This window comes from Myodes glareolus, chromosome X, assembly GCF_982192425.1.
Source record: "Myodes glareolus chromosome X, mMyoGla1.1, whole genome shotgun sequence".
NCBI lineage: Eukaryota > Metazoa > Chordata > Mammalia > Rodentia > Cricetidae > Myodes > Myodes glareolus.
The window spans coordinates 55,667,083-55,679,472 of NC_142053.1; the positions used below are offsets into that span (position 1 = coordinate 55,667,083).

The 12,390-nt window shown below is 47.7% G+C and overlaps 1 protein-coding gene across 2 annotated transcripts in view; it reads left to right on the forward strand.

The window, feature by feature from the left end:
* Window positions 1-1,500: 1,500 nt before the first annotated feature.
* Window positions 1,501-12,390, forward strand: part of Pcdh19 (protocadherin 19) — a 107,575-nt gene continuing 96,685 nt past the window's right edge. The window contains exons 1-3 of one of the 2 annotated variants that reach the window (XM_048417948.3): window positions 1,501-5,367; window positions 8,214-8,354; window positions 9,037-9,364. In XM_048417948.3, the coding sequence (XP_048273905.1) occupies window positions 3,221-5,367; window positions 8,214-8,354; window positions 9,037-9,364 (2,616 nt within the window). In that variant the 5' untranslated portion in view covers window positions 1,501-3,220. The remainder of the gene's footprint in view (window positions 5,368-8,213; window positions 8,355-9,036; window positions 9,365-12,390) is intronic. The other variant, XM_048417947.3, reaches the window with a different exon arrangement.

A 12,390-nucleotide genomic window follows, 5' to 3' on the forward strand; every position in this document is an offset into this window, starting at 1 on the left:
TTTTTTCCTATTCTTGTTTAATGTTTTTAAAACAGCAAAAGCGAGTCTCATTTTGAGCCCACAGGTTCGGGCCAAAGTCGCTGAGCTAATTATGAGTTTGTTCAACTGAGACGCTCAAATAATAGAGACTACCAACTCAGAAGGAAGGTTTGCTCTTCCAGAACTGTGAATTCAGAAGCTCTTCCCATCCTCAATCTGTAAATTCTAAAGAAACAGGAAAAAAAATTGTTCGTCGAGGGCGCTTTTTTTTCTCTCTCTCACAGCTCGCGATCTTAATTAAGAGCCTTAGATTTGGGCAGGGAGGAGTCCCCCTCTGTCTCTAGTGTACCTTTGGTTCAGAAGCAGCCTAAGCTTGATGTCAACCCTGTCCACGCCGGCCTCCCGTTCCTTTCCCAACACTGGCACACGCCACAGCTGCCACTGCTGCCCAAAGGGATCTGGTACCCCCCCCTCGCCCCAGAGAGACCAGGCCCCAGGGGAAGGCTGAATGCCCACCGCACCAGGGCGGGCTCACAGCTGCCTGGGACCTCGGCGGACGGCGCACCCACTCCACTGCTTCTGTCCGGATCCAGGCTCTACTGGCGCGGTGCGGAGCGGCGCAGCGGCGTCCGCTCCGCTGGATTTCTCAAACGTAGTTTATTTATAGGGAGCTAAATTATCCGAAAGGGTTGGGTGAGGGGCGAGAAAATGTACCGAGAACCCTTGGAGACTCATTTTTTGAGTCGCTTATCCCATTTGATTAAGTAGAGACTTGAGTGAGCCGGATCGGACCAACAACCCCCCCCCCACCCCGTCTCTCCGTCCCTCCACCGTGTGTGTGTGTGTGTGTGTGTGTGTGTTGAGGTGTTCTGGGGAGTGCGGCATCTTCCCAGTGAGGGATAATGGTTTGGGTGGATGGCGGCCTTGCTCTTGGCAAAAGTGAAGACACACTGGCCAAGAGCTTGATGAATGACCATAGCGGGGGCGCTTGCTCCTCTTTTTTCCCCGACTACCCGAGAATAAGAGAAAACAGAAACAGAAATGCAGAACGGTGAGACAAAGGAGAGAGAAAGAGAGACAGGGGGAAGAGAATGTTGCGTTTAAGATATGAAGATACATGAGGGAGATAAACAGCAAGAAAATCAAATCTTCATTTTTTTTTCTGTAATCTCTGCAAACAAGAGATGCAAGAGGCGCTCAGTACTTAGGTGGACTCAGCTTCAATGGGAGCACACCTCAAGTCCGGTCCACCTAACTCCACTTGTCCCGCACCAGTCAGGCCTCCCCTGAATCCCACAAGGGCTCTGCGGGGCAGGGTACTCTACTCTGTTGGGCCGGTGTGTAAGTTTCCGCTTGGCCCCGCCTCCCCTCCCCCCCTCCTCCGCCCCTCCTCGCGCCTTGGTCCCGCCCCAAGACCGGAGCCCGCTGGGCTGCACGCTGATTGGCTAGTGCCTGGCGTAGCCCCGCTCAGCAGCTCGGGCTCTCTCTAGCTCTCTCCAGACTCCGCGGCCAGTAGTTTGCGGCAGCGGGAGGAGGAGCAGCAACAGCAGCAGTAGCGGCGGCGGCTGGCTCAGAGGGGAGACGGAGAGCCGGCGCAGACGGCAGCACCAGCTACCATTCACCATGCCTGGCTTGCCCGGGGGACACTGGCATCCACTTCCCTAGCCCCTCGCCGGCCGGCGTGCGCTGTCCTCTCCGGCGGCATTCCAGCTGAGCCATTTCATCTGAGATCCGAAACCTCCCACCCCAATCCCATTTCTTCCTGCTCTCTCCTACTCCACACTCACACTTCCCATCCACACACTCACTCTTCCTCCTTTTGGCACATCCACGCACAGCCCGGCTCAGATAGACAGACCTCCCTAGCGCGCGAGCGCCGGGGAGGGCGGAAGCCCTAAGCGGGGCGGACAGACGGACAGTGCTTCTCCTGGAGGATGGGATCCAGACGCTCCCGCAAGTAAACTTTGGAGGCGACAGAAACCGTCGACCCTGGCAGCTGCAGAGGCGGGCCCCAGCGACGTGAACTGAACTAAGGAGGGCTTCCTTTGGCGGCGGCGGCGGCGGCAGCAGCAGCAGCGGAGGCGGCGGCGGCGGCGGCGGCGGCGGCGGCGGCTGCGGTCCTTGGAGCGACATCCCAACCCAAACCTGGAGAGGCGAAGAAGCCCCGGGTACCCGCAGCTGCAGCCCCGCCTCTCCTAGCCGGTACTGTAGTAGCTTCTCTTCTTCACCTTCCCATTCCCCGTACCCTCCCCCCAGGGCAATTGGAAAGAGCAGGACTTTGATTTTCTTGGACAAATTGCCATCTTCCTATTTTGATAAACTTGAGGCGGAGGCCTGGGCTGCGTTGGTAACTTTGATTTCCGAGATATAAACGCCCATAGCCCCTCAACCGCTCTGTGGGAGGAGCCCTGTGGCCACCCCGGATCCTGGGCAGACGCGCCCCCCACGCCCTCGGACGCCAACCTCGGCGCTAGAGAGAGCACTCTCTCGCATCTCTCCCTTCCCCCTTCCTCTGCCCGCCCCGGGACAGCCCTCCAGCTCAGCCAAATCCCCAGGCGTCCAAGGAGCTTGCCAGCAACTCAGACTTCTGCCTACGATCCCCCTTTTCTCCCCAACAGGCCTTGAAGAGGCCAGAGTGCCCCCCCCCCCGGAGTCCGGAGGGCGCGTACCGGGCGGGAGCTCCCTCCGCAGTGAGCTGGGCGCGCTGGGGGGAGGTCCTTGCGCATGCCAGGTGCATAGACTACGCGCTCGCCTGCCCCAGTGCCGGTGCGCAGCGGCTGGTCGGGCAGTGTCTGAAAGGCTGCGCTCCAACAGCCTTAGGCGTCCGCGCCCCAAGTACGGTCCCGACTCTGCTGCTTGTGGCCGTCTGGGGCGTGCAAGCGCCACTCTACCCGCAGCCCTGCGCCGCTGCGGCCAGTCGCGTCCGGCTAACTTTGAAGGGGGAAAACTGAGTAGCCGGGCTGGAGGGAGGGGGCTCGGGGCCGTGCGGCGCTCCCTTGGCCCCTCGGAGCCCCCGGGCCCCCAGAAAGCCGCCGCCGAGTCCACTACGACCTCAGCATTGGAGCCCGCGCGGGTTCATCCTGCGCGCCGCCGGGCTGCCCTGGGCGGGACTCCTCCCGCGGCCTCCGGGGCCACGGGGCGCGCGCAACAGGCGGCCCGAGCCGGCGGGAAGCTGGAGCGCCGGCGGCGACGGCCTCGGAGGGGTGTGGAGAGGCGAGGCCAGGCAGAGCCCCGCGCAGCCATGGAGTCTCTCTTGCTGCCGACGCTACTGCTGCTGGCAGTACTGTGGACCCAGGCGGCCGCCCTGATTAACCTTAAATACTCAGTAGAAGAGGAGCAGCGTGCCGGGACGGTGATCGCTAATGTGGCCAAAGACGCGCGGGAGGCCGGCTTCGCGATGGATCCGCGGCAAGCTTCTACGTTCCGCGTGGTGTCCAACTCAGCTCCGCACCTGGTGGACATCAACCCCAGCTCAGGTCTGTTGGTCACCAAGCAGAAGATCGACCGAGACCTGCTGTGCCGCCAGAGCCCCAAGTGCATCATCTCGCTAGAGGTCATGTCCAGCTCAATGGAGATCTGTGTGATTAAGGTGGAGATCAAGGACCTGAACGACAATGCTCCCAGTTTCCCGGCCGCACAGATTGAGCTGGAGATCTCTGAAGCAGCCAGTCCCGGCACGCGCATCCCACTGGACAGCGCTTATGATCCGGACTCGGGCAGCTTTGGTGTGCAGAACTACGAGCTCACTCCCAACGAGCTCTTTGGTCTGGAGATAAAGACGCGGGGTGACGGTTCGCGCTTTGCCGAACTCGTAGTGGAGAAGAGCCTGGACCGCGAGACACAGTCACATTACAACTTTCGCATCACAGCACTCGACGGAGGTGACCCACCCCACATGGGCACAGTTGGCCTCAGCATCAAGGTGACTGACTCTAATGACAATAACCCGGTGTTTGGAGAGTCCACCTACTCAGTGAGTGTGCCTGAAAACTCACCTCCCAATACACCTGTCATCCGCCTGAATGCCAGCGATCCAGATGAGGGCACCAATGGCCAGGTGATCTACTCCTTCTACGGCTATGTCAATGACCGCACACGTGAACTTTTCCAAATTGACCCACACAGCGGCCTTGTCACTGTCACCGGAGCGCTAGACTATGAAGAGGGTCACGTGTACGAGCTAGATGTGCAAGCCAAGGACCTGGGGCCCAACTCTATCCCCGCACATTGCAAAGTCACCGTCAGCGTACTAGACACTAACGATAACCCGCCAATTATCAACCTACTGTCTGTCAATAGCGAGCTTGTGGAGGTGAGCGAGAGCGCCCCCCCGGGCTACGTGATTGCCCTGGTTCGGGTGTCTGATCGCGACTCAGGTCTCAATGGACGTGTGCAGTGCCGCTTGCTAGGCACTGTACCCTTTCGTCTGCAGGAGTATGAAAGCTTCTCCACTATCCTTGTTGATGGACGGCTGGATCGCGAGCAGCACGACCAGTACAATCTTACAATTCAGGCTCGAGACAGCGGCGTGCCTATGCTGCAAAGTGCCAAGTCCTTTACTGTGCGCATCACTGATGAGAATGACAACCACCCACACTTCTCCAAGCCTTACTATCAAGTCATTGTACAGGAGAACAACACTCCTGGCGCCTATCTGCTCTCTGTCTCTGCCCGCGACCCCGACATGGGTCTCAATGGCAGTGTCTCCTACCAAATTGTGCCATCACAGGTGCGAGACATGCCCGTCTTCACCTATGTCTCCATCAATCCCAACTCTGGTGATATCTATGCGCTCCGATCCTTCAACCATGAACAGACCAAGGCATTCGAATTCAAGGTGCTGGCCAAGGATGGCGGCTTGCCCTCGCTGCAGAGCAATGCCACAGTGAGGGTCATTATCCTCGATGTCAACGATAACACCCCAGTAATCACCGCCCCACCTCTAATCAATGGCACTGCCGAGGTCTATATTCCTCGAAACGCCGGCATAGGCTACTTGGTGACTATAGTTAAGGCAGATGACTATGATGAGGGTGAAAATGGCCGAGTCACCTATGACATGACAGAAGGTGACCGCGGTTTCTTCGAAATAGACCAGGTCAATGGAGAAGTCAGAACCACTCGCACCTTTAATGAAAACTCCAAGCCTTCCTATGAACTGATAGTGGTGGCCCGTGACCATGGCAAGACATCTCTTTCTGCCTCTGCCCTAATCCTAATCTACCTGTCCCCGGCTCTTGATGCCCAAGAGTCAATGGGCTCTGTGAACTTATCCCTGATTTTCATTATTGCTCTGGGCTCCATCGCTGGCATCCTCTTTGTCACTATGATATTCGTGGCAATCAAGTGCAAGCGTGACAACAAAGAGATCCGGACCTACAACTGCAGGTAGAGCTAACTTTTCTTTCTTTCTTTCTGTGTTTTGAATGAGTAAGGTGTGTGTATTTGTGTCTGTGTAAAACCCCAGTGCTTTTGTTTCCTGCTTAAATGCATGCAGCACACTCGCAGTGCTTCATTGTGGAGGGTGAAAAGTTTGTGACAGTCCGCGTTGATCAATTCTTTTGATCTGACAATTTGCTGGAAGACAATCATTTACTGTTTGAATGGATTCTGTCACATAATGATGATGAGCAGAAAAGCAATTATCATTTTAAAATTTGCACAGCTGTCTTCCATGAAGTTAAGGTAGAAAAATTGAGAGAGGTGGAGGGAGGGAGAATCAGAGAGTGAGAGAGGAGGGAGGGAGGGGATGGAGGGAGAACTCAAGAGAGACAGATTTTTCATATTTTTAGCAAAAGTTCTATGTATCACAATTTGAGGGCTTGGTTTTCCTGGAGCACAGTGTTTTGCAGACAAGAGCTGAAAGGAGATGGAGTACTGACAGCTGCCTTGTCCTGCTGTGGGGTTATACTCAAGAGAGAGCTGGGGAGTGAGAGTTTATGATGGGAAAAAGAGAGTAGGAGGAAGAGGGAAAGCAGTGTGTGGGGAAGCAGGTCATTAGTGGTTTTTAGAGTGTTCTTGGCTTGTTTTGTATTTAGTCCCTAGACATCTGGCTATACAAAGTGAAATTCTGTCAGGCATCTGTATGTTTTCAAATATCTGCTTGGTTGGTGTGTGAAAACCAAACATTCCAATGAGAGACAAGTCTGTATCCAGATGTTTCTGTAAAAATAGCAGTCTTCTGGAGTTGGCTATGCTTTTCTCTACTGTGGGGTTGTGCTGTGGCATTAAGATCTGGTCGCTACCAGTGGATGTCACTATGGGCTATTATGTTACAGTTTCTCTGAAGTGTGTGTAGGATGTGTGTGGGGGTGGGGAAACTAGAGGAGAGGAAAAAGAAGAGGGGAGAGATCTGTAGAAACTTGAATAGCATATAATGCAATATTTTTAAAAGTCTTGGTTAACACATTAGAGTTTCTTATTGAAGATTTCTTGCAATTTGGTGGAAGAAATAAGTCTAAGAATTTCTAGAATCCTACTTAGGATAATGCATATAATTTTTTTCCAGCAGTGTCTCATCGAAACAGTTGAAAAAGTTATTTTTATTTTCTTTACTTTGCTGAAAATGAATGGTGCTGCTATTTCCAGCCAAGGTGTGTGTGCTTGTGTGTGTTTTCAGCACACCTACACATCCCCTGTATCTTGTGCCATCTGTGCTTGCATGTTAATCAGTCAAAATATGTTCCTGCAGGTCCGATTTGTATCTGACACCATCTGAAATACACACTTCTGTGAATCAGAGCTCCCTGAATATGTAACAGCCATGCAATTATTGTTTCCCTTTTACTATTCTCTGCATTACACAAGTTAGTAGACAAATGCTAACCACACATGAATATCAATCAGGTGCCATAAAAGAGCAGCTGCAATGCCTCATAAATGCTTTAATCCTGTTACTAGTGAAATGGCCGTGACTTTTCTTTCCTTCAGTACCAAGTCACTTCAGATGGGAGAAATGGAAATTAATATTGCTCTTACCTTTGAAACCTGTGACTGTCAATGGTGATTTTTATAGGAGAAAAAAATGCAGGGTCAATAAAATTTTATTTATATGGAGATAATGATAGAGGGGACTCTTTTTAAGCCATTTTCTCAGCATAAAGTAAATGCATAAGACCCTTCGCATGATGAAAAGGAAATCAGCTTGAAATAAAGATATTGAAGGGTTTGCCACTTCTTGGTGATATATGACTAGAAGTAAGAGCCCTTTCTGAGAGCTTGCCAGAGAGATCATTAAACAGGGAAGAGAGCATTTGAATTGGGGGAAAAAGTGCAAATCTCAGTGCTCTCCAACTTCACCCAAATGTGGATTTTGTAAAGCACTCTTCACTGCTATGGCTTGCAATTAATGAAGTACAGTTTAATTAAATAATTGGTCAATACAGAATGGGCTGTGCAATGAATGCCTCAGCTGAATAATTGGATGGGGCATTGCCAAACTTACCCATCATGGGTAAACAAAATGATTAGAATTTCCCATTGATTCAGTAAACAGATTAGAAAAGAAATGTAACCCTAATCCTGAGGTTTGGGGGATTTTATCTGTTCCTCAGCCTCTGTATCATCAATTTGCCATCATTTTAAGTCAGACTGGGCAGAGAGCAAAAGGGTGAGGTGAAAATAAATTGCTTAGCTCTAGGTAGGTCGCAGGGACAGAGCAATAATTTGCCTTGGTGGATGTGGGTAGATATGCAAACTCCCCATCTACTCAGACTTCTTAGAATCCTAAAGTTCAGGATCCTATCTTTCTATGTATGTGGTTAGGCAGGGGTTTCTAGTTCTTTGCTCCTGTAGGACCTCTTCCTGAAATGCATTCATTTATGGGACTTGTGGGATGATCTGCAATTGCTGCTTGAATTGGGTTTCCTTTTTTGTATTCTGACAATTAGCTATGTTGCGTGAGAATGCAGACACACTCTTTCTCTTGTAAGGTCCAACCTGTATTATTTATTAACCTAATTGTTTTGCTGATTATTGCTTAGAGATTGAATTTTCAAACAATAAGCTGAATTTATTATGTGCAAAGTAATACATGACATTGAGAGTCTGACTTCATTTTAATGTGTTTCTTTTGACAAGTCTCTTAATGCTTGGTGCCTTTGGTGCACGTTCCTGGGTCTGTGTCAGTGTTAATTAAATTGAGCTTTTTATGTTCCAGTTGCAGCACAGCTGCTTGTAGGTACACCTGAATGGAGAAGGATGCTGAATGCACTAACCTTTAAATTCCTTTGCAGTAATTGTTTAACCATCACTTGTCTCCTCGGCTGTTTTATAAAAGGACAAAACAGCAAGTGTCTGCATTGCGTCTCGGTTTCTCCCATTAGCGAGGAGCAAGACAAAAAGGCAGAGGAGAAAGTGAGCCTAAGGGGAAAGAGGTAAAAAGGCATTTCCCCTCTTTCAAATGGGTTTGGCTATCAGGTTTCTCTAGGAGCAGAGGGGGAAGGGTGGAAAGTAGAAGGGAGCTGGGCTAAGGCAGGGAGGAGGGTGTGGATGAGCAGAGCTAGGAGCTGTTGGAGGACAAGGTCTGAATCTCTACCCTAGTCTAAAAGTGATCAGTTTAATCGCAGAGGAAGCTGATCCACAGTGTTTGCCACACTGCAAATTCCTAGAGGCGGTGGCAAGGGGCAAGGGCTTTTCTTACTTCCCTCTATCGCCTTTTATGTTAAATTGGCACTTACTTTTTACTTTGTCCAATATGTTCTCTGGGTTCCAGGGAAGCCTCAGATTTGAGCATTTTCATGCTCTCTCCCATAGGCTCAACTTTCCACATCCCCACCCCTGCTCACTGGCCACTCACAATAAAAAATTCCAAGTCTAAAATTTGAAAATTTCTTTGGGAGGGTTGGTGGGAGGTTAGCATATTTACTATGAAGACTTTATGGCCCTCAGCTTGTTTTCGCATGCAAAAAGCACAGGGAGAAACTCGATGATGTAATGCGCCAGAATAAGGAGCTGGAACAGAGATGGGGTGCAACCCTCTGGGGTGCTTAATGTTTATTCATCAGTATATGGTCTGGGAAGGTGTTATCTATTCGTGCTGCCTTTTCTGTCACATAGAATCGCTGAATACTCCTATGGGCATCAAAAGAAATCAAGTAAGAAGAAAAAAATTAGTAAGAATGACATCCGACTTGTACCTCGGGATGTGGAGGAGACAGACAAGATGAATGTTGTCAGTTGCTCCTCCCTTACTTCGTCCCTCAACTATTTCGACTACCACCAGCAGACACTGCCCCTGGGCTGTCGTCGCTCTGAGAGCACTTTCCTGAATGTGGAGAACCAGAATACCCGAAACACTACTGCCAGCCACATCTACCACCACTCCTTCAACAGCCAGGGTCCCCAGCAGCCAGATCTGATCATCAATGGTGTGCCCCTGCCTGAGGTGAGTGCAGCTAAGAGTTCTTGTGAGGTCTTCCCAGGTCTCCTTTTGAGGATGCTTGCCCTACCATGGGCCATTCTGGAGGCATATTCCTTGTCTATGCCTATTTCCATATGCAGTATTTGGTAATTGTGCATTTTGGGACAAAGAGTGATTTAACATAGAGGGCTTTTGTGTAAGGGGTGGGGTTGGGAATCTGAACTCAAATGATCTGAACCTTGACATGCCTTCATAATGTCCCAGCATGGTAAAATATTGCTCCACCTGTTGCAAATATGCATGCTCAAAAGCCAGTGGCACCAGCTTGGAGACTGAAGCAGCTTTGGCTTGCCAAGCAGTGTTGAAAATGATTGAAACCCTATAATGCTTCAACTCAAATTTCCTCTGGTGGTTCAGAGTCCTAAAGTCACTCCCAAGTTTGCTTTTTCTCTTCTCATACTACTGTTCTCTACCGTCTTGCTGAGTCTATGGTTAAAAGAATACGAGCAATTAAATTTAAAAAGTCACATTGCCATTTCTTAGCAGTTCTGGTAATATCGTTTGACAGCTGAGAATGTTGAAATTGTCACTAATATAAACAATTGTATGAAGTAGCCATGAATTTAAGTTAATTGTTTCTCTTCAGTTTGGGTGATTTCATGGAGGAATTTTAAAAAACACAATAAGGCCAAATATTTGTTGGTTATTGAACTCTTTTGGGAGAGTAGGGTGATACACCAGCGATGGTAAAAGGGGCAGAAAGAGGGGGATTGAGTAGAAGGCTAAAAACAAGTCCTTAAGTTGGTTTCATTTCCTGTGAATTGCTCAAATCCCTCTTTGGGTAGGAATTTGATACACTGGGAGACATGCTCTCCTTCTGGTCATTACAAAAGCTATTTCATAGATTTCAAGCACATCCCAACAGTTTTCCCGTGTACCGTTACAAGCACCATCTTATTAAGAACTTGCAATCAGATATCTTGATAGATTTCTTTTTGGTGGAAGAGGAAACAAAGGTTCAGAGGTGCTGAGGGACTTGTTCAGCCTCCAAGAGAAGATCACACAGAAAGGAGGGGTAGAACACCTTGCTCTGTACTTCTTAGTGTCTGAGTGTTACTTTCTGCCTTTAGGAATGATTCACACTGACATATCTAGGCAATGGTGTGAACATAAAATGACCTTCATGTTTGTACTAGTTTTGCATGGTAAAGGGTGCTTAGGACCATTTACATTGTTACACTGTGTCTCCTAGTTCCTGGAAAACAGTTCCAACCAGAATTAATAGCATGGAAAAGCAGTATTTTTAATGAGAAACTCATAATAGTCCACTGTCAACCAAAGTACCAGCATTTAAAGTATCTAATTTCATAAACAAGGAGTTATTGAAAGTCTAGTATTATTTCATGTAAACTTACTTCTAAGTATTAATGATTTAATGACCCTTAATACTGCTAGGGCCTCAATCATACGCTGCTTGGGAAGATACTGTGGACCACTAATAGTTTAGTCACAGAGACTGAGGGGTAAGGGTTTGTAGTGGAATCAAATAGACCAAGATTTTGAGTCCAGGAGTGACCCTTTACCATGCAACCTCACTGAGTCTCTGTTTCCTTAGCTAAAAAAAGTCAGTACATCCATTATTGAAAGTTTTTCCAAGAAAAAATAAAGCGTTATGAATTGTAAAGAGTGTCTGTGGTTAATAGGTGTTTTTATAAAGGTAGAATTTCTTTTTTATTTGAAAATTGGAGGTTCACCATTGGCAACAGGCTATTCACTTGCGTCTGTCTTTCCAGGCTCTTATAACCAAAGAGGAATTTAGGCTGGCTCTGTGTTGATAATACCTACAAGGTGGTGTAACCAGACCATTGATTCATAGTGATCATTGAACAATGAAGATGAAAAATACTACTATTGATATCCCATTGCTGGTTTGCTGTTGCTCAGGGAAATGGACAAAAAAGTATTGAATCCTGAAGATTTAGTGATTATTTTATAATCAATTAAAGTCCCTGAGAAAAGGGAGCCATGATGTATATTGAATATGTGGAAGAAGCAGGAGATAGTAACTATGATTTCTGGTCGCCTAGTACCGTGGTGTTCTTTTTGAGTTTCTCCTAAGGACCAGATAAAACAATTTTAGATAAAGCTAAGTCTCAGTGCTGTTGCTTTCCCTGACTCTCAAAGCCAGCTATTCTTTGTCCAACAAAAATTGAACAGATCTGGTATGTGGGGTTAGACTGAGGTTACATGTGTATTTCCAGTACATAGTCCTGGAGGGCTCGTAGCCAAGCATCCATCAAGATATTTAACCTGTATCCACCATGAAGCTTTGAATAGGGAAAAATGACACTTCTTTTCTTTCAAACAAGAAGCCACTCAACATTGACAGGAAGAACAGGAATGATTGGTGCATTTATTCAACTGATATTTGTTGAATGTGTGTTCCTTGTAAGGTTCCTTGTAGGATCTGTGGTTCCAGATACCAAACCAAACCAAACCACACCACGGCAACCAAACCAAACCAACAATGAATGCAATGAATGCACATTATAACAAGGTCAACATGCAAACAGGTAGTTTGCAATATGGGATATTAAATGCTGCTATATTGTGCAGTAAGATTTCTAGAATAATAATGTTCTGATATATGTTCTACCTTTACACTTTCCTCATTAATTGACTAATCCATTCAAGAAACAATTCACTTATTAAGCAATTATAGTACTGAGTGATAAGTGCTATAATGTAGTAAGTAGATGATTCTTAAATCATGACACTAAAATTATCTTTTATATTATTTCATGAAACCATTTTTGTTTGTTTATTAACTCAACCAACTAGCTTTATTGCATGGTTTGACTTTTTCAAATATTGTATCTGCTGTTTGCTAGTGATGCAAAGATAAAACACTTGATCTTTGCCATCAGACAGCTTAAGAGAAACAGAGAAATAATACAGTTTCAATTCTGGACGATGTTCATTTCCTAAGCATATGTGACATTCTTACTCTTCAGATTGGGACCAAAGGTGACTTTATATTAGATTTTTCT